This window comes from Pelophylax lessonae, assembly GCF_965119305.1.
Source record: "Pelophylax lessonae genome assembly, chromosome: 8".
NCBI lineage: Eukaryota > Metazoa > Chordata > Amphibia > Anura > Ranidae > Pelophylax > Pelophylax lessonae.
The window spans coordinates 169402540-169425800 of NC_138775.1; the positions used below are offsets into that span (position 1 = coordinate 169402540).

The 23261-nt window shown below is 41.8% G+C and overlaps 1 protein-coding gene across 1 annotated transcript in view; it reads left to right on the forward strand.

Annotated features, from left to right (window-relative positions):
• VAV3 (vav guanine nucleotide exchange factor 3) overlaps window positions 1-23261 on the forward strand; it is a gene marked incomplete at its 5' end in the record, with an annotated part of 390664 nt that overhangs the window by 347975 nt on the left and 19428 nt on the right. Inside the window, 2 exons of the mRNA XM_082265799.1 lie at window positions 2810-2926; window positions 12688-12775. Of these exons, the coding sequence (XP_082121925.1) occupies window positions 2810-2926; window positions 12688-12775 (205 nt within the window). The remainder of the gene's footprint in view (window positions 1-2809; window positions 2927-12687; window positions 12776-23261) is intronic.

A 23261-nucleotide genomic window follows, 5' to 3' on the forward strand; every position in this document is an offset into this window, starting at 1 on the left:
GTGCCCAGCAGTGCCACCTCTCAGTGCCCAGCAGTGCCACCTATCAGTGCTCATCACTGCCGCCTATCAGTGCGCATCAGTGCCGCCTATCAGTGCTCATCAGTGCGGCATATTAGTACCTCCTCATCAGTGCCACCTCATCAGTGCCCATAAGTGCCACCTCATCAGTGCCCATAAGTGCCACCTCATCAGTGCCCATCAGTGCAGCCTATCAGTGCGCCTCATCAGTGCACATCAGTGAAGGAGAAAAATGTATTTATTTTCAAAATTTACTCACAGAAAATAAGAAAAACTTTTTTTTTTTCAAAATTTTCTGACTTTTTTCTTTTTTTTTTTTGTAAGAAATAAAAAAGCCAGAGGTAATTAAATACCACCAAAAGAAAGCTCTATTTGTGTGAAAAAAATTGATAAAAATTTCATATGGGTATAGTGTAGCATGACCGCGCAATTGTCATTCAAAGCTTGAGAGCACTGAAAGCTGAAAATTGGCCTGGATAGGAAGGGGGTATAAGTGCCCAGTAAGCAAGTGGTTAACTTCCTGTTGCATAGCCAAAACAGTTAGTAAAAGGAACTCTGTCCAAAGTGAGGGAACCCAGGTGTGTCACCAGGGTCACCAGAACTAGTGTCCCTATTGGAAGGTTACCCCTCCATTGGTTTTCTAATGGGAACCCAAAATTTGGGATTTTCTTTTACTTTCATTTTTAATAATAATGGTAAACAGGACAAATATAGAGAGTGAATCTCTTTACAAGGGCACAGACCGCAATAAAAATAGAAAATAAACAATAGTTCAGCGCTATAATTAACAATGTGCATATAATATGGTATGATATGTAAAGTCCATAAAGTCCACAGCAAATAGAGGGTCTCCAGTGCAGGAAATGGTAAGTGATAAACACCATTAAAGCTGTGAATCCTTCACCATAAGGTATCAAAGCCTCTCACCTCCAGCATTCGACCACTAGGGGTCACTACGCCATATATAATCACTGCAGACACCAATCTTCTTTAGAGATCTCAGGTCAGAACAGACTGCAGACATATCATCTGAAAAGATAAAAATAAAAAAATCAAATGCTCTCTGTCTGTTGGCATTTATTAATAAAAGCATAAGAGTAACACTTACAAACATGGCACTGTCACAGTGCTCATTGCAGGCATGTTTCACAGTCTAAGCATCGGGCGGCCGCGGGTGACGTCAGACTCCTCCCCCCGTACGCGTTACGTCAATGGGCGTGACTTCGTCAGCAATAAAAATAGACATCTCACGGTTGTCTTATATGAGTGTTAGTGCTACATAGTTATTGCTACAAGTATACAATATTGTGGAATAACTTGAAATGGGAGAAACCTTAAAAGTTTGCAATGGGGGTGGAGATGGTAAAGGATAAGTTCACATTTTGTAACATGTTACATGTTACACCCATATTTAGGGTAGAACAGGTAATATGTTTCATACACACCAGCCCCTGCTCTCTCTCAATCCCCCATTCTGAAAGCTAGCGAGAGATCTTCTCCCCCAGCTAGCTGTCACAATTTTAAAAAGATGCTCCGCCCCGCCCAGTTTCGTTATCCATTCACAGTGTTCTGTGAATAAGAAAACTGCAAATTGCGACAGGGGCTGACGGTTTGTAGTTCTCAATGAACTACCACGGCGCTGTTGAACTCTGTGGTAGTTCATTGAGCTTCCTGTCTTAAGTGTAACTGCTTGCTTGTATCAGAGGTAGGGGCAAACACATACACAGAAAGTCTGCAGGACTGTGGCATTACACCAACAATCTGCTGATCATGGATGCAACACTTTACAGGCCCCTAACAAAAAAATAAAAAATGCATATTTTTTTACCTGCAAAAAAAGTGCATTTTTTTTTCTTTTTTCAAAGGTTAACTTATCCTTTAAAGCTGAAAATGAATCTGCTTATATTTTGCCTTTCCTAGTTCCTCCACTCCTCCTTCATCAACACATTAGTGTTATTATTAAATAAAGCATTTCTGTTTTCACTACATACCTTTGGACCCAATGACATAATCACTAGACCTTTGTGCTTCTCTATATGTATAATGAAGGCAGATCATAGCTATTGGCAATGGGCAGTAGGAAGCTGTGGTAATGCCCACACGTGATGCTGACCCTCTGTGATTGAATGAACTAAAAAAACACTGAATGAAAGTGGTGGGACAGGGACAAATAAGGCTGGGGTGGAAAAGGCTAGATGATTCATGATGTTCTCCAGCCATAAAATGAGGCAGATGTTTATTTTCTTCCCTTCCCATGTCCGGACAAGAAATGGAGGGTGTTGTTGCAGGAATGCACAGACAGTAATAAAAACACTGTTGGAAGTTTTAACTCTTCCAATTTCTATAACCGTGTTCTTGTTTGGTTTGTGCTCCCGTGTGAGAGATTTCCCACCATGCAGGGGTCTATTTATATAATAATTGCTGTGATAATGTCTCAAGCATTCACTCAACTTTCAGAATGAATCCTTTATTTTGCCCAGTATGTTTATTTCCTATGATCAGAAACTCCATCTAGTGGCCATAATGTGATATGTACAGAAAATTACAGCATTATGGCCACTAGATGAATCTGAGGATCATAGGAAATAAAGTAATAGGTAAATTCCAGGATTATTTGTGACAGTGTAAATGTTTGAGATAGTCGCACAGCAATTTTTGAGTGCTCCAATCCATGTCCTTTCACAGAAAACCAAAACATGAGATTAGGTTGGATTTACCATTGAAAGGTTTCCATAAAAAGAATACAGTTTATTTATCATTTGTTAAACTTTCTAAAATCTTGCCTCCTCAGGTATGCAGGTGCTATGGAGAGACTGCAGGCTGAAAGTGAACTAATGAACAGAGAGAACTGTACCTACCTCATCCGACACAGAACGAAGGAGAGCGGGGAGTATGCAATCAGTATTAAGTAAGTCCTATGAACATGGGGCCACAAGTTGTGAACATTTTTGTCTCTTTATTGTTCGATGTCCACTTAAAAATACATTTATTTCTTGTTCATAGAGGGACACAGGATCCAGAGACTATTGGGTTTTACTGCCACCTACAGGAGGATTTGGGCACTGGCAAATAGGAAAGCAGTGGCCAGCCTGGTATAACTTCTCTTACTCCCAGCATGACTCAGGGGTTGATTTACTAAACCTGGAGAGTGCCAAATCTGGTGCAGCTGTGCATGGTAGCCAATCAGCTTTCAACTTTAATTAAGCTTTGACCAAAAAAAAAAAAAAAAGGAAGCTGATTGGTTTCTATACAGAGCTGCAGCAGATTTTGCACTCTCCAGTTTTAGTAAATCAATCCCACAGTGTTCTAGGAGGATAGACACATTTCCTCTGAGAAATGTTCAACAGTTTTTTTGCTGTTTTTTTTTTTTTTATATTGCTTTTAAATCTATTTTTTTCTTTGGTCAAGATATCTCCCCACACACTGCTTGAACTGGTCTGTTTATGCAGCTTTCTGGATCATCAGTATATCCCCAGAAATAGCTTTGGAGGGTGTGCCTGGACCTTGCTGGACTAGACAATTGCAGGACTAGCCCGGAATGTGACCTTCCAGCACTGGGCTCCACATTATGGCACATTCGAGAATTGAGTGTACTATGGTAGTTAGCCACAGAGTACTTTCCAGGTCCAGAACCATGGTACAGCTTATGGTGTGACCCTGTCTCTAAAGACTAACTTTGTGAGTATATTGTGTGAGCTGAGCACTGGAAACTATTCAGTTAATAAAACTGTTGGGCACTTTTAGTATCCCTATTTTTCCATTGGTTTATAACAGAAAGGTTTATCAGTTAGAGACACATCACTGCATCACAATGTGGAGTTTCTCTGTTCTCTTGATCCTTCTAATCAGCATAAGGTAGCACCTACTTGCCACTGCTCCAAATCATAAGATACAGTTGCTTTATCATTGGTAGGTTCTTTCTGTTGGCCTACAGTGGCTTGGTCACCTCCAGCAGCTGCTTAATGAGTATCCAAAATGTAGTCTTTACCCAGAGCTACATTGTGACTCCTTTGCAATGTGACATGTCAGATCTCAGGCACACAGGGACCAGTTCCGCTGTATTATGTCCCTCAAGCTTGTGACCCACTAAGGGGGTTATACTGCTGCCTGAAATATACCCTCTTGAGGGTCTGACACTAACACTAATGTTGCCCTTTGCTTGAGTCCCAGCAGTCAGATATGGCCCTTCCTATCCTGGAAAGATTTCACTGCAGGTATGCAGGATTTCATGGACCAAACAGCAATCTTGATTTCTGACTATGTCTGCAGAGGCTATAAGTACACCTCTATGCTTTGTCCTACAGAATTATTATCTGTCTCTGATCCCTCAGCTGATTGGTTTACCGTCCTGCTTTGTGGTCGATGACTTAAATGGCATGGCTGTTGAAGCCCAGGTCTTGAGGGACAGTGCCCTCTCCAAATTGGTGATTTCTACAAACTTTGGTGCAAGGAAAGAAGCTTTCATCCCATTTTATCCCAATACTCAGTGGGACAAATTTGGACTTTTTTTCAGACAGCTAAGCTCACATTGTTTGTAAAGGGTGTCTCTTGTGTAGATTGTGTAACTTTAATTGGTTTTCTTCTGCACTTCAAAAACTGACCTGCCAGGGATTTTCCCCTTTCCACTCTTTCTTCCAATAACACGTTCTTTGTCGCCCTCACCAATATGAAGCATGTGTATGAGCTGGTGGCATTGATGTGTAAAGAACCCTTTCTGGTGTTACACAAGGACTTGGTGATACTGGGGCCTAGAGCCTGCTTTCATAATTTCAGCTTTACACCTCAACCAGAGCATTGTCATTTCTGCCCTCTCTTCCACTTCAGAAGGAGACTTCTCTTCATTGTTTAGATGTAGTTTGTGCTTTGTGTGTCTGCCTGTTAGCCACTGTTTCAATTTGAAAGGCTGACTCTCTCTTTATCAACACCAATGGTCCCTGCAAATGTGAACCTGCTCCACAATCCTCCATTTATCAGTGGCTTAGACAGCTGATCATTCAAGCTTATTCTGTTATGTCCGAGTGCCATCCTTTTTTTATCAAAGCACGTTCTAGTAGCTGTGTGTGCTTTTTGGACTTTTCTGCATCAAGCATCTTTTTCCAAGATCTGCAAGGTTGCCATCTGGTTTTCTGTTCACACGTTCCCTATGTTTTACCAGGTTGATGTTGTGGCCTCATCTGAAGACAGCTTTGGGTGTGAGGTCCTACAGGTGGCTCTTTGAGCTGCACATGGCCCCAATTTTCGTTTTTTCTTGTGTGTTCCTGTTAGCATTTTTCTTACCGTTGCCTGCCTTTGTAATTGCTGGACTCCTTTTGGATGTCCCTATAACTCACAAAATCCTGTGTGTGTCCCTTAATGTATGAGAAAGGAAACTGGATTTGTAAACTTACTGTAAAACCCTTTTCTTGAAGTTTACTGAGGGACACAGGTCTCATCTGTCTGTGTATGATCTTGCTCATGGTACTACTTGCTACAAAACTGTGGTATGTTAAAAGTGGGAAGGGTTATATGTAATCTAGTAGGGTTGGTTGCTCCCGCTCTACCACCTAAACTAAGGGAAAGATTGTTAACTGGTTGGAAGGGTTATGCCTGCCTGGCCATTGCATTTTTATTTGCCAGTGTCTTAATCCTCCTGTAGGTGGCATCATTATAACCCAATATTATCCGAATTCTGTGTCCCTCTATAAACTTCAAGAAAAAGATATTGTAGTAAGTAGAAAAAACCTTTGCTTAATGAGCCTATAACTAGATTACATTGTGTTTTTTTTTTTTTTTTACATATGACTTGAGTTTAATTTTTAAAGGCAAGCTTTTAAAATTATATACAACTATTTTAAAGGGAACCTTTCTGCTTTACTTGCATAAATTCTTAATTTTTCAACTAAACATTTACAACAGACTGCTTCCATACTACAATGTTTGCAAAGCCTGAAGGACTTTCTATTAAGAAAGCCCAGAACTGCCTCTGCACTTGTTAACTGCCCCAGTAAATTAGAAATCCAGGTGTTCTGTTTTACTAGAAGAGGGGGTGTCTGTATATCTTTCCTTAATCAGCTGTGCAATCTAAAAGTCTTCCATTTGTTTCTTTACAACAAAGGCAGTTCAGACAATTTACAGCATATTAGAAAATGACTAATTCAAAAATCTGAATTACTAGCTATACACTCTCCATCTGAGAAATACTGTATATGCAGAGTAAAAAAATAGCAAGTGTAATTTTGTTTAGTCCTAAACATAATAAATAAAATACATGTAAAAAATGCTAACAATTTGGGTGCATGTCATTATTTTTACATTTTCCGCTAATTTAACACTGTTCATTTTTAATAAATGCAGCAAGCTTGAAATTAAAAGACTACTTTTAAACATCTAAATTGGGGTTGCATATAGAACTCTGTTCTACTGAGAAAGAAGGGGAAACAGGATAAAAGTGGTAAAATTGTACATTTTATTTAAATTATGCTTGAAAATGTACTTACATATTTAATAACCTGAAAAATATAAGAACAAAATGTCAAATTGAACCTTTGTATGTCCACTGCTTCTACTAAGTAGTACAAAGTATGACATGATACTGCATACATGTGAATTACAAAGTAAAAAATAGGTTGTTATATACCAAGCAAGTAAAGTAGCAGACTGGACATAACTGACAGGTAGGTATAAATATGCACAGATTTCCCATCATTTATTACCATGTTGCCAGATCACAAAGTTTATGGAACATATACATTCCATAAGCCCTAATTTTATTAAATGTCTCCACTTTGTTATGCAATATGGCCAATATATGTTGCATTACATCAGTGTGTTACATTCACGTATATAGCTGAATTGAATAAGAAGGAAATGTTTCCAGTTTACTGCAGTTAGAGCTGTCAAAATGCGATTCATTAACTTCTGACTGTGTTCCATGCCATAGAACTGGTCCAGCCAAAAGATAAAGAGATCATACAGTAGTGGTTGACCATTAAAAGATGGCAGTAATATTTACCACAACTTCATTAGTCTGTACATTTAGGACACATTGAAAATATACTGTATGATATAAGGTCTAAGATAGTCTGCATACTTGCAAGCATTTAAAGGGTGAGGATATATTTAATTCAACTAATCAACTGTATAATTCCATGAATAATTATTTTAAATACCCATTGTATGCATTATCCTTGTACAGTTGTTCTATGCATTTTCCCAAATAAATTTAAATTGCTCTTCTGTAAATCCTGGGCTGAATGCTCAAAGTATCCTATGTTATCAGTATATAGGACTATTTGTTGGCATTTTGTAAATTGGTCAATTTTGTGAATAGCCTTGGTATTAGGCTCAGGTGTGCATTTAATTTCAAAAGAAAAAATATTTATTAGTAATGGTGCTGTGATATGTTTAACCATAATGTGTTTTTGTGCAATCATGCAAAACTATCATAAGTAATTAGGTATATTTGGATTAGGACTCTATGAAGGATCCAGTTTAATTGAAGAAAGTCAGGAGCACCATTATAGCACCAGTTGAGGCTCTCCTTAAAACCTCAGCCATGCAACCATTGGTGGTGTCTATGGCCGTCAGCCAAAGTCTGGCAGTGTTGACTAAGTCCATGGCATGCAGCCTCAGATTGTTTTTGACAGAGCCCTCAGTAATCCAAAATTTGGAGCCCAGTAACATTATGCTAATGCATGATGGTGTGGTGGACTTCCTGTGCCAAATTCTTTCCTAGCTCTCATGTATTTTTTAGGTTCATAGGATCCTTTGGCTGCAGAACTGGTCTGTGGAGACAGTTTGTAATAAATAATTAGAATGGCACCCTTATTGAGAAAAATGCACTCTCTTACCTGGTAAGGTGCCCATGGCAAAAGTGTCTGCTTCCGGGTTCCAGAAGAGTTTATTTTGCCCCTCCCAGTCCTCTGTTTCAAAAGCTAGTTCCTCCACTCAGTTGTTTGGCAAGTCCTGGTCAGCCAAGTCAGGTGCCAAGTCCTCCATGCAATGAAGGGGAGCCCCTACTGTTACAAGTAGGGGATATCTTTTGGCCACTTTGGCTGCCCAGGACTAAGGGCAATTTTGACTTATGGGTCCAGGAGGTACAGGCTGGAAATTGGGTCCTTACAACCTCCCCACTTTATGACCTCAAACCTTCTCAGCTCTCCAACTAAGTTGTGGCCTCCTCTGACTGCCTTACAACAACTTCATGCTTCAGAAGTAATTTTACTAGTTCCCCCGAGGAATAGTTTCAGTGTGGCATTCAAGCATCCTAGACTTGATGGTTCTCAGAACCTTCTTGCAAGTCCAAAACTTACAGGTGAAATGGAACCGGTCTGTAATTGCATCACTGCAATAAGGGGAATTCTTAGCATCAATAGATAGCAAGGATGCATATTTATGTGGTTCCTACTATGTTTGTATCTCTTCCCTTTGGCCTGTCCTTGGCCTCTGGGGTCTTCACTAATGTTCTTGTCCTGATCCTTGCGCTGTTGCTTTCTCAGGGAATCCACATCTTTGGGTACCTGGGTGACTTTCTATTGAAGGATCACTCTACCCTGGCCCTGGTGGCCAATGTGCAGCAGATTAATACAGACACTTTAGAGCTTTGGGGAGCTCTTTAAGCTACAGAACTCTGTGTTGGATCCCACCCACACAATGGAATAATGGGGCTTAGTCTTGGACATGGCCCAAGCTAGATGTTTGTTCCCCAGGAAAGATTGTTGACCTTCCAAGCTCATATTTGGACTCTGTACTCCAAAAATCTTCATGTGATCTGACAAGGAGACTGGACCTCATGGTGGCCTCATTTGAGGCTCTTCAGATGCCTCCCTTGGTGCCCATTCAGGGCATTCCCTTGGCTAACCTTGTTCAAAGGGTAGTTTTTCTTGTGGCTATTACGTCAGTAAGAGGGGTCTCTAAACTGGTGGCCCTATCTGCAAAGAACCCTTCCTTGTTCTTCACAAACACAAAGATTTTCTGAGGCCCCATGCTTCCTTTTTCCCTAGGATGGTTTCCTCCTTCGACCTGAATCAGAACATAGTCCTGCCTTCGCTTTGTCCTGCTGCAAAGCTGATCTCTCTACATTATTTAGATGTAGAATGTTCAGTACCAGTTTATCTTTCAGCTCCTATGTGCAAGGGTTGTCTTGCTTCTTGTTCCATCATTTCTAGGTGGACACAGATGCTTAGCAGGTGCCGGGGGGGGGGGTACACATGCTGTTCACAGCCACTACAGATGCGTTCAGGTAAATGCCAATGGCTCCTCCGCCAAATGTGCCACTTTCATGTTGGGGAAAAGCGCATTACGTGCATTTACAAGAAAACTTCAATACAAAAGCCATCAATGTTTACCCAGACATAGCCACCTACAGCCATTTTTTTTTTGTATTGGCAGCTAAACATGGCACCTGCTGCTCCTCAGGGGCCAGAAAGTGCTGGGAATTTTCCTCGTCAGCCCAAAGGAGCTGTTAAGTGTCTGTGTGCATAAGGACCTAAAGCTTAAACCTTGAAGGATAGGAATCCTCCTTTCCCTGTGAAGGCTCACTTGACAATGTCAAGTCACTGTCTCTAGGGTTTTTCAGAACCAGGCATGTGTTTCTCAGATTTGCAAGCCTGCCACCTGATCGTCTATTCACACATTTTACCAGGTGGATGTTCAGGTCCCTGCTGATTGCCGTAAGATGCTTTAAGTTGCTCTTTGAGTTAGGAACCTGTTACCTTTGTTTTTGGCCTGTTGGCATTGTTTGTTGTGTTGCCCAACTTCACTTGTACTGCTTGGGATGTCCTGTGGCCCAGATTTAAATGGGCCTTTGTCCTGTACTGTGCTAATAAGAAATAGGAATTTTTACCTTACCTACACCCTTTCTTGGAATTCAGTACAGGGCACAAGTCACCCTTTCTTCTTTCCTGGCATTTTTATATGATTGCTTGCTAAATAACTGAGGATTTCTAGGAGTAGGAGGGGTTATATGGGCTGTCTTAACAACCTCACCTGAAGCTGGCAGCATGTAACCCAAGGTCTAGACTTAAAGCAGAATTCCTGCCTAACACTAACTATGCTTAAAATGTCCCCTCCGCCCTCCTACTACCTATACTGTCTACCTGTGTATAAATATATATTTACCTATTTTTAGTCCAGTCACATGATCCCCTGTGCCAGTAAGTGGCAGCTGCAGTGGAGAGGAGGGAGTGCTTGACAATGACTAGGATTCGCAGAAGCAGTGACCTTACCCATAGGTTCCCATGTCCCATCCATAATCAGCGTTCCCTACTCTCCCCTGCAGCACCTGCTGACTGACACAGGAGTCAGCTGCAGGATCACAAGACTGGACCGGTGTGGACTGAACATAGGTAAGTTACCAAATTTGTTTTTGCACAGGTCACAGAACATTTCTAGGCAGGAATTCCACTTAAAAGGCTTGTGTCCTGTACTGTACTCAAAGAAAAGGATTTTGCAGGTTTGTCAAAAATCCCTAATTTTTTTCTTGCACATGATTGGATGATGGAAGTCTCCAGAGCTTCACCTCATTCACAAGCTAAGGGAAATTTCCTTGCAAAGTAAGCCTATTTGCCTTTAGTGAATTAACCTCAAAGTTTGCAGTTTACCCTAGGTATTTGTAAGGAAAAAAAGCCTAAAGCAGTTGTAAAGATTTGTTTTGTTTTTTTTAATTAAAATAACAAACATGTTATACTTAGAGCCGGTTCACACTGAGGCAATCCGACTTCGAGGGGCGACCTGTAAAGTAGTGCACCGCGACTTCGGCGCGACTTGCAGGGACTTCACATAATGCAAGTCTATGCAAGTCGCTCCCAGGTCGCCCCAAAGTAGTACAGGACCCTTTTTCTAAGTCGGAGCGACTTGTGTTGCTCCTATTAGAATGGCTCCTGTACTACTCAATGGCGAGCGACCGACCGCGACTTGTCAGGCTGACAAGTCGCCTGACAAGTCGCGCTAGTCTGAATGGGCTCTTACCTGCTCTGTGTGATGGTATGGCACAGAGTGGCCCCAAACATTCTCTCCTGGGTCCCCTGCCAGAGATCCTTCACTATACACCACAATAAGAAGTCCCTTCTTCCTATGGGACACACCTAGGGGCTCGCTCCCGAGCTGGGCTGTGGGTGTGTCCATAGAGACACATAGTGCAGTCTAGCACTGCCCCCTGCTCTTGGCTCACAGGATTAGATTGACAGTAGTAGGACCCAGTGCCTCCCACTTCTGTCACTGAGCCTGTGAGAGGAGAGAGAAACAGCACTTCTGCAGACAGGCACAGCGCTGGATCGATACAGGAATCAGGTAAGTATTTTAAAAAAATGTGGCTTTAAAATTACAAAAAAATTATAACTAAAAGAAAAAATATATATATATATATATATATATATATATATATTTGTTAGTTTTGGATAGAGTGGAGAGGGATCACGACACCTGTCAGGCTTTTATTGCTATCTGTGCCCTTGTTGGTGAGATTCACCCTCTCTATTAGTCCCGTTTACCGCTATCACCAAAAGTGAAAGTAAAAGAAAATTCCAAATTTTGGGATGTCCTCAGAACAGGACACCTAGAAATATCTTCCAGTGGCACACTAGTTCTGATTACCCTGGTCACAACCAGTGATTCCCCCACTTTGCAGGGATTTCCCCTCACTTCCTGGTTTGGCTGTGGCACATTGGGGAAATCTCCCCAATAGGACACAGATGGCAAAAATAACCCTACAAGGGTTATAACCCTCCCTTACTCTATCCAAAATGAAAAAAAAAAAGGTTTTGCCTTTAGCTCTACTTTATGTAACTGAGCAGACTGAAATTTTAATGGATATTACTTTTAGTAAAGCTGGGTTTAGTCTGTTTGTAGAAAATTAAACTCCATTGGAGCAGGTTAGGGTGGACATAAAGTTTTAATTAGATTGTTATAAAAAAAATTATAGTTTATAATTGGACTGCATTTAGAGGTGTAATCTAATAGACTAGTTGGCTTTAACTGCTTAACAGGTTACCAGGATTTTACAAACTGGAAAGAAAAGAAAAAACAACATGTTTACTATAAATACATAGTGTTTACAATATATGTTGGAACAAGAAGATAATTGTGGGGTGCTCCCTTCAGAAAGTGCCCAATACATCAGCACAGGTCATATGCATATAGCTAAGGCTGATGTTTGTCTTAAACTTCAGTCTAGTAGATTTTATTAACATGTATTGTTTGTAAAACCCAAAATTGAATAGAATAGTGGTGCTGTTAAAAAAGGTGAGCTCAGAATAATTATTGTAAATACATTTACTCATTTCTGATTGCCTAGGACGCTTGTGACTATTTATTGTTCTTCCCCACCACATACAATGCAAAAGTTCTGGATAACTTGGCATCTTAGAAGTTCATTGAGACACCTTTGTATATTGAAATGAGGCAATGCCCCATAACCACAAATAATTTGAATGTAATCATGCTGTATAAGAAAGAGCTAATTGGATTTAAATATGATCCTGCAGCCTGATCTTTCAAAAACAAACTGCATGTTTTCTTCACCCTGCTAAATATATTCTGTTAATGAGTTGTCAGGCCTGCGTTGGATGGAATATACATTCAGGCTCTGCAATGAATCTGTTTACTCTTGTTTTGGGCCCTGCCCGCAGGTAATTATTGATCCTTGGCTGATTAAAAGCAAATTTATATTCAGAAGTTATGTTTTGCCCGCAGGTACAACAATGAAGTGAAGCACATCAAGATATTAACGAGAGATGGCTTTTTTCGCATTGCAGAAAATAGGAAATTTAAAAGTTTAATGGTAAGCATTGATTCCGTTCCTTTACTTAAAAAATGTCACACTGATCTATTGTTTGTTAAACTCTTTCTGCCCAAGAGCATCTCTGGCAAACGTGAAGGCTTTGCTGCTTGCTGAATGAAAACATCAGAGAATGATTTAGTTTTTCCACATCAGACCTTCTATATATACAGTGAGGGCCATTTATGATGGATGGGAACTTGGAAAGTGCTGCTCTCTCTTTATTGTAAATGTGCTCTGGTAACAGTATTCTTGGGTTTGGTGCCAATGAAGCTAAAGTGCACAAGGATGCAGGGCAAAGCAATGGGCTCACTTTATAACCAGCTCTACTACCAGTGTATACTGACCTCCTTTTTAATCACCCACCCTTCCATTAAGAAGCTGGGAGTGAAAATAGCTTGCCATTTGTATGCTCCAAGTTTAACTCACTAAGGATTGAAGACTCTATTCCCAGCATTACAGTGCTGGATCTCTGTTCAACCAATCACTAAACGCCAGCACTGTCAGATGGAAGAAAGGTAAGTCACATGCCCCCTCATACCTAGAAGTACTAACTATTTTGTTTTGCTCCTGATAGCTAAACAGAGCAGTGGGGGAGCAAAGGGAAAGTATGTTCTTTGGGTGGAGCCACTATTAATCACTTAAGGTCCTCCCTAAAGCAGTTTTACTGCTACAGGGCGGCACCTGTGCGCCGAAACACGTATACATACGCAATCGACTCTTCTGGGTAGAAGGCACACATGCGTGTCGCTGGCGGCTTGCTTCTGCTGTTTTTACACACAGCAGAAGCCAATCGGCCAGTGCACAGTAACTGATATCCTCCAGCACCCACTGATCATTACGCAGAGGGACAGAACAGTGATCTGTCAATGTTAAACAGGCAGATCGCCGTTCTGACAAGAGGGAAGCAATGAAATTTGTGTCCCGGTAAAGCAGGGAATTATTTCCATCTCTTCCCCTAATAAAAGCACCTTCCACAGTATAGTTAAAAACTGGCTAGGCACACAGTTAACCCTTTGATCACCCCTGATGTTAACCCATTCCCAGCCAGTGTCATTAGTACAGTCACAGTGCATATTTTGTAGCACTGATCACTGTATTAGTGTCACTGGTCCCCAAGAAGTGTCATTTGGTTTCAGAATGTACACCACAATATCGCAGTCCGGCTATAGGTTGCTGCCATTACTAGTAAAATAAATAAATACATAAAAATATCCTATCATTTGTAAACACTATAACTTTTGCGCAAACCAACCAATATTCGCTTATTCTGATTTTTTTAACCAAAAATAAGTGGCAGGATACATATTGGCCTAAATTCATGAAGAAATTAGATTTTTTTATTGGTAAGGTTTTTTTAGTAGAAAGTAAAAAAAATATTGGTACAAAAAAAAGGAAGGAAATACATTTTATTTGGGTACAGTGTTGCATGACCACGCAATTGTCAGGTAAAATAATGCAGTGCCATTTCGCAAAAAAATGGCCTGGTCATGAAGATGCTGCTTTTCCCTGCATGGGCAAAACACAGGTTTACATTAGGTTGCTCAAAGGCATGAGATAATTGACACCTGATGCCGCTGTTTACAACTGGATTGGCATGTGATTGTATGACTATAGACAGCCTACAACAAAAAGGAGAGAGTAGCATTTATTAAAACATATTTATGGAATGAAAAACATCAAATATGCACTCACATTTAGAAGATATTAAAAAGTGTATTGATTAGTTTCCGGCAAGTGGCAACCCTCCAGGTGGTCGATGATGAGCAAGTCCCTTTGGGTGGAAGTGATGAAAGATGCTTGGAACCAGGAAGTTAACCAGGGAAACACCAGAAAAAGCCAACAGAAGCAGCAAGACTGCCTGTGTATATCACATGTATGAGAACCACTGTGGACAGCAAAGAAGTGTTGTAGGCCCACAAGATGACCCTGATGATGTCATGTGATGTAAATGGTCGTGGTTAAGGGTTTCAGGGCACGGCCCCTTTGTCAAACCTTTGTTGTTTTTCATTTCATAAATATGTTGTAAATATGTTGTAAAAATTGCTACTCTTAGGTAGTGGGGCTTTTGGGTCCTTTCACACAGACTCCATTTTGCTCGATCGATCCCCACTGAGCAGGCATATAACAAGTCAGCCTCCGCTTATTTTGGAGAGACAGACCTGTCAGATACCTGCTCTCCTCTATGGGAGATCGGATGAAAACATACCGCCTTTCCATTTTCATCCGATCCCATCCGATCTGATCCTCCAGACGGATGGAAAATAGGGTTTCTGTCCTTCTGGATTTCACGGACAGGATCGGATCAGATAGCAGCGGGTGTTAGCTGACATGTCACTGCTGACATCCGCTGCTTAATGGAGGTGCATGGAGCGTCTGATCAGGTCCGCCTTAAAGACTGACAGGCGGACCTGATCAGAAAGTCAGCGTGAAAGGGGCCTTTCTCTCCTTTTTGTTTTTACGTAGTTTGCTGGTGGAAGCCTCCCCAGATCCTGCTTGGAAGAGAGACTGCTGACGCTGCCATAGTGTGAACATCAAACCACAGTGTTTTTATATGGACTTCTTTTAGGCACTAAAATACTTTCTTTTTTTATGTTGTCCATGCCTGTTGTTATTTTTAACAGTTGCACTAGTGCCCCCCTTTTCTTGCGTCTGGGTATGTTTAAGGTTTTAATGCCCTTTACAAATCCTTTTTTAGTTACAACTTCCAAAGAGACTTATTATCTGATTGATCTTGGGGGAAGAACTGATTAGCCAGAACTGAGTTTTCCAGCCTAATCGTTGTTACTTTTCTGAGACAACGCTCTTGGGTGGCTGCTCAATGCATAAACATACACGCTCAGCTGATGCAAGCTTGCATGTGTATGTCAGGATCATTCTAAAATAAGTATTTTAGAAATCTAATGTTCTAGATGCCATCAGCTTAAATGATTTTGGTAGAAAAATCCTGATTTTCAGACTAAATTGTTAAGAATAATGCAAGTGGCTTTATCCAGGTCAGGATAAATGTGTAATAATGGCATTTGAGCATTAAGAGTCATAGGAACAGGGCATGAATTAAGTTATTCTTTCTCTGTTCTTTATTTTCAACACATTTCCACTGTTTGGTCTAAACATTCTTTCTTTAAATGATACTATTGCTTTGTGTGATGTAATGTGTCTATTTTATTGCCTGTCAATTTGTTGTTTGCGTGGTATTATTTTTAAACTAAAATGAATCCTCAAAGGAAAAAAGTGACTTTTAGAAGACATAACAATGAAAGAGATTTAATTTAACACATAAACTCTCCAAATTGTGCCTCTTTGTAATAGTGTTTTATGGAGTTTTACAATCCAAGAACATACCCATAAAAGAAAAACAATATATTTTTATAATTGGAATAGAGGGAATAAATTAGTTCACTTACAATTTAAATATATTACTTGTATATATTTATTTTATTTGTATTTGCAGTGCTAGAGGCTGGTTATTTCTCGGTTATTAATTCTTCATATCCATCTGGATATCTGCCTACAGTAGCTTTTCTTATAGTCCTATAAAAAATAGCTAAGCTGCTGTAGAAAAACTTCAGGTGAATTTAAACAATTCTAAGAGTTGTTTGCTTACTGGGATGTTAAACATTTTTATTAGCTGGTACATTTGCGATCTTTGATTCATACACTGAAATGTATGCATGTTTATTAAGGCTTATATTAACCACTTGCCGACCGCTGCCCGACTATATACGGCGGCGGTCAGCCCCTCCCAGGCAAAATGACGTACCGGTACGTCACTAGCCTGGGAGCGAATAGGGGGCAAGCGCGCGCCGCCGGAGGTGCGCTTCCGACCCCGCTCGTAAAGAAGCCGGCGCGTGTGACCGGCGGACCCGATGTCCGCCGGTCACTCGCGATCGTCGGGTGGAGAGGGAGAAAGGCAGGCGGCTAATGTAAACAAAGCCGCCTGTCAGTCTCCCCTGTGTAAAAGCACTAATCACTCGGTCCTGCTATGTAGGACCATTGATCTGTGCTGTTACACACAAAGCCACATACAATCACAGTAAGAAACACGCCCCTAGGGACACACTCTCCCTCTCCAATAAAGTTAACCCCTTCCATCCCAGTGTCATTTTTACAGTAACAGTGCATATGTATAGCACTGATTACTGTAGTAATGTCACTGGTACCCCCAAAAGTGTCAAAAATGTCAGTCAAGGGTCCGATCTTGACTGAAATCTTCCCCTTAGTAAACGCAATAACTTTTGCGCAAACCAATCAAAATACTCTTTTTGCAATTTTTTTTACCAAACATATGTAGCAGAAAACAAATTGGCCTAAAATGTTAAAACATTTTGATTTTTACATTTTTTTGGGGGGAATTTCATATAAAAAAATGTGAAAAATATTGTTATTTTTGCAAAATTGTCGCTCTTTTTTTGTTTATAGCGCATGATAAAAAAATCGCACAGGTGATCAAATACCACCAAAAGAAAGCTCTGTTTGTGGGAAAAAAAGAACGTCAATTTCATTTGGGTACAGTGTCGCACGACCGCGCAATTGTCAGTTAAAGTCACACAGTGCCGAATCGCAAAATAGGCCCTGGTCAGGAAGGGGGTAAAATCTTCCGGGGCTTAAGTGGTTAAAAAACATCTTTTCATATGCTGGAAAAAGTATTTTTTTTTTTAAAATCACCTCTAATAGCCTATTGAGTTATTACTTTTCTGTCTATTAGTAAGGTTACCATGTAAAAGTTAACACTCACAAGCATCACAGTATTTGGCTGCTGGTCTGCTGCATTTACCTGGTAGACTGGACCTCCTTAGACTCAATTGCTGCTTAACCACTTCAATACAGGGCACTTCCCTCCCTTCCTGCCCAGGCCAATTTTCCCCTTTTAGCGCTGTTGCATTTTGAATGACAATTGCGCGGTCATGCAACACTGTACCTACACCAAATTTATGTCATTTTCCCCCCACAAATAGAGCTTTCTTTTGGTGGTATTTGATCACCTCTGGGTTTTTTCCTTTTTGCTAAACAAATAAAAAAAGACCGAAAAGTTTGAAAAAAAAAAAAGTTTTTTTGTTTATGTTATACAATTTTGTAAATAAATACGTTTTTTCCTGCACTGATGAGCACTGATGAGACTGCACTGACAGGCACTGATGAGGAGGCACTGATGGGGTGGCACTGATGGGGTGGCACTGATGGGGTGGCACTGATATGCTGCACTGATAGGCACTGATATGTGGCACTGATAGGTAGCACAGATATGCAGCATTGGTGGGCACTGATAGGCGGCACTGCTGGGCACTGATAGGCGGCATTGATGGACACTGATAGGTGGCACTGACGGGCACTGATAGGTGGCACTGACAGGCACTAATGGGCACTGATAGGCGGCACTGGTGGGCACTGATGGGCGGCACTGATCGGCACTGACGGGCAGCACTAATGGGCACTGATAGGCGGCACTGGTGGGCAATGATGGGCACTTGTGGGCAGCACTGATAGGGAGGACACTGGCAGGCAGCACTGATGGGGAGGGCAATGGGGGGGCTCCCTGAGCCCTGATTGCCATCCCTGGTGGCCATAGTGGGCATCCCTGGGGTCATAGTGCCATCCCTGGGGTCATAGTGGGCATCCCTGGTGGATCTAGTGGCATCCCCCCCCCCCCGAGGGTCTGCACTGGTAATCAATAATCTGATTACCAGTGCCGACCCCCCCCCCCCCCCCGTCAGGGGAGCCGCCGATCGGCGCTCCTTTACTCGTGCCTGTCAGGCACGAACTAAGGAAAGCCGATCAACGGCTGTTCCTGTTTACGATGTGACCAGCCGTGATTGGACAAGGCTGATCACATGGTAAAGAGCTACGTCAGTAGTCTTTTTACTGAGATCGGAGATGCAGGGTGTCAGACTGACACCTCGCATCACCGATCGCCGCTCTGCGCGCCCCCGGGGGGGCGCCCAGAGCTGTGTTATCCTGCCGCCGTCATATGACGTCCGGTCAGGATAGCACAACCACATTCCCGCCGTCACTCTGTAATAGGGCGGGCGGGAAGTGGTTAAAAAAGCTGCCTTATAGGCATATGGTGATACAGGGCCTAAGTGCCCCCCCCCCCCCCCCCATTGTAACGATAAAACTCCACTGTGAGGGTTTTATACAGAGAGATAGGAGATGGCAGGAACATGTTCCAGATATTTTTAACTAGATTGGGCAGTGACCTTATGTCTGTCAGTGGGTGCCGCTGGTTGGCTACTACATGGGGGCAGCAGTAACCAGACCTCATTAGTCCCAGCGGTCCACAGGCCTTTATATATGAAAACTGACTGAGCTCAGGGCTCTGCTGTTTGCTGTGAGAGCTTGTTGCTGTGTGAAAAGGCTGAATTCTGGCAGAGCACTAAAAAAGGTACATGTTCTGCCTGTATGTTTTGGACAACCCGTTAAGAGGCTTCCTTTTGGAAACTGACCTGAGTGGCTCGGACACTTTGTTTGTTTTATATAATGGACTTGTTCTACAAAGCCTTTCTGTATTGAAACTGTGTTTGGCTGCCTTGCTTAAAAGAGATGCATGGGATTCTTTTTTTCCCCCATTTATACTTACCTAGGTGGATGCAGCATCGGTCTGATGCTGCATCTGTCCCCCGGCACCTCTGCACTGAGAACCGAGCGATCGAACACTGCTAATCGCTCGGTTATGACAGCTCTTCAAGCAGAAAACTGCTGACTGTCATTCAGTAGCTCTCTGCTATTCCCCCTTCACACTCACTGGAACACTGGGCTGTGAAGGGGCGGGGGGGGGGGGGCGGCCGGCACCGACTCTCAGCAGTTCACTAAGAGGCTGAGCCGGGGGTCAGTCCAGGCACCTGGCGGATCCCAACTCCATGGTCGCGATGACGCGGTGCCTGGACTGACTTCTGTGACATCAGCAGAGAGCAGACTTCAGAGTTGGCGTCACAGCAGTGCAGAACAAATTGCACTCCTGTGATCCATAGGAGATGTACAGCCAAACAAGCTTTGGCTGTACATCTTCTTTAACTTCTTGCTGACCGCCCACCGTAGTAGTACTGCGGCAGGGCGGCTCGTCTGCGCAAAAGCACGTAGTACTATGTGATTTCATGCGTATTACGAGGTCTCAGCGGCGCTCACGCACCACCGGAACTGTGCTCCCGCTGTGTTTAGACACAGCTGGAGGCAGGTCGCGGGAGGAGTGGCGGCGATTGCCGCCGGCCTCCCGTGATCGTCAGATAAACTGACAGAAGACCCGCCTGCTTATGTAAACAAAGCAGGCGAGTCTCTGTCAGACAGGCAGGGAGAGATCAGGAGTTTCAGCTAAGCTAAAAACCCCAGTCTATCTGTGTCTGTCACAGAGCCTTTCCCCCACACAGTCAGCAAGCATATTTAGGCACACATTAACCCCTTTGATCACCCCAGTGTTAACTCCTTCCCTGCCAGTGTAATTTATACAGTAACAGTGCATAATATTTAGCACTGATTACTGTATTAATGTCACTGGTCCCCAAAAAGTGTCAAAAATGTTAGTTAGGGTCCCGTTCTGTCCGCCGCAATGTCGCAGTCCCGCTAAAAAATGCTGATCACCGCCATTACTAATAAAATCAAAAATGAATAAAAATTCCAAAAATCTTTCCTGTAGTTTGTAAAAGCTATAACTTTTGCGCAAACCAATTAAAATACGCTTTTTGGAATTTTTTTTACCAAAAATATGTAGCAGAATACAAATTGGCCTAAACTGATAAAAATTCGATTTTTTAAAATTTTTTTGAATGTTTTATAGCAGAAAAAAAAATATGGCGTTTTTTTTTTTTTTTTTTAAATTGTCGCTCTTTTTTTGTTTATAGTGCAAAATCTAAAAACCGCAGAGGTGATCAAATACTACCTTTAAAAGAAAGCTCTATTTGTGGGGGAAAAAATAACATTAATTGTATTTGGGTACAGCGTCGCATGACTGCGCAATTTTTCGTTAAAATAACGCAGTGCCAAATCCCAGAAAAATGGCCTGGTCATTAAGGGGGTAAAAACTTCCGGAGCTGAAGGGGTTAATAAAAGTGTAGGATAACCTGGATTGCTAGTGTCCCTGTCCCATGCCTTTTTTTTTTTTTCTTAATATAATACCAGTAGAACATGTCCCCCTTACAAAATATATAATTTATGAGCCACATTAAGATAATCCATTTGAATTCCTAAACTAGAGGCAACATTTAAAATATTCATACATGTACAGTTTGTATTACAATTTAATGATATACCTAATACTCTGCTTTAAATGCTTACCAGTAAAATAACCTAGAACAGTTGTAAGAGAACAACTGATCCAGGTTTTTGCATTGGTGGCCATTGAAAGCATAGCTTTATATACATGATGAAACTACATTTAAAATTTTAATTTATATTTAAGTGTATCATACATTTGTAGCTAATTTAGGACATAAAGAACATTAAAGAAAATACCTTTTCAAAATAAGTCCCCACTGAATGATGCTAGTTATTTCTGCTTCAGTATGCAACAAAGTACACAGGGTAATCTGGTTATATGCTGCCGAGTCTGATTGAATAACTGGTGTGGAGTCTGGTCGGGTGTGCTGATCAAAGACCTATACTTTAGGCTTATATTGCTCATTCACGAGAGTGTTTTGAGCCACAGCAGCTGGTGAGTGTGCATTTCTCCTCCCCCTTGGAGCACGGTGGTGGTGGTGATCCTTGGAAGCTACACTTGGTTATCTAACATCCCAGGATTTATGTTGAATGATCATGGACTGATTATTATCAATACTATTTTTCCTGATGCTTCTGTGACATCTGTTGATTATTATTGGACTGTGGTGTGCACTAGCAGTCGAGATTGTACATCTATGCAGTAGTGACTTCTGGTTACTATCTTTTGCGCTACTGGTTTATTTAGAGTGTATTTTTGAATATCACCTATTATTCCATTGTTTCAATCTGGTTATATAGTTATCTTGATCTACTCTAAAACATTTCTAAGGTAGCAATGCTACCAATGTTATCTCATGGTACAAGTTCTTGTGTTTATTTTCAGTTCTGTGTATCCCAGTAGAGCTCCCTTAAAGCGGAGTTCCGCCTCCCCCTCCACCCCCTCCAAAATTTAAAAGTCAGCAGCTACACATACTGTAGCTGCTAACTTTTAATATTAGGACACTTACCTGTCTTGGAGTCCAGTGATGTCGGCACTTCAGCCGATGTTTCCATCGGCTGTCTGGTGCTGCCGCCGATATTGCCGACAAGGGAACCCGGCAGTGAAGTCTTGCGGCTTCACGGGCAGGCCCCTACTGCGCATGCGCGAAGTGCGCTGCGCATTCCTATTGGCTCGGCGCTGGAGGAGGGAGGAGGGGGTCAAACTTCCGAGGGACGGCGCTGCGGCGCTGTATCCCAGAAGTGGGGAAAGGTACCTGTAAAAAACAGGTACCCGTTCCCCCCCTCCCCCCTAAAAGGTGCCAAATGTGGCACCGGAGGGGGGGAGGAAATAAAAGAGTGGAAGTTCCACTTTTGGGTGGAACTCCGCTTTAACTTCTAGATAGAGGTAATACATGGGGTCTAGAAGTCTGAAGAAGGTACATTTAAGCCCCACTCCTTGTCAGCTATATGTCAAATGTCAGCATGCATACTGCCCATTGAAGTACTGGCATTTGTCAGTTGAATTATAGGGAGCAGAGCTTAGTGCCTACAATAGAAATTTACACTATATTACCAAAAGTATTGGAAAGCTTGCCTTTACACGCACATAAACCTAAATGGCGTCCCAGTCTTAGTCTGTAGGGTTCAATATTGAGTTGGCCCAACCTTTGCAACTATAACAGTTTAAACTCTTCTGGGAAGACTGTCCACAAGGTTTAGGAGTGTCTATGGGAATATTTGACCATTCTTCCAGAATCGCATTTGTGAAATCAGGCATTGATCTTGGACGAGAAGGCCTGGCTCGCAGTCTGCACTCTAATTCATCCCAAAAGTGTTCTATCAGGTTGAGGTCAGGACTGTGCAGACCAGGTCTATTGTTGCTGGCTACAATGGATCTATTTTACTGTTTTTTTTCTGTTATCATTAACAAATTGCATACAAATGACTTAACACCACAAAATAACACTCTGTTCTCTAAAAGGGGTGGTACTGGGAAGTGGGTAGGGGGTGGAACCAAGGGTCAGTATTTAAAGGTGGTTAGGGGGCAAAGACAACAGGCGACACAAAATGGGGGAGTTTCTGCACATATTATCTAAGAAGAAAAGCCCTGGTAACTAATACATCGACTAATTTTGCTGTTTGCATCACACGCACCCATTTTGAACACAGAGATGGTAGGAAGTAATGAAGTGTGTCATATTTTACTTTGTGAATTGTATCTTTAGTGTGAAAGGTCATTAAAGTGATTGTAAAGTCTTGTTTTTTTTTTTCTTAAAATAACAGCCAAGTTATACTTACCTGCTCTGAGCAGCCTAGATCCTCCTTTTCTGGGATCCCTCTTCGGCTCTCCTGACCCCTCCCT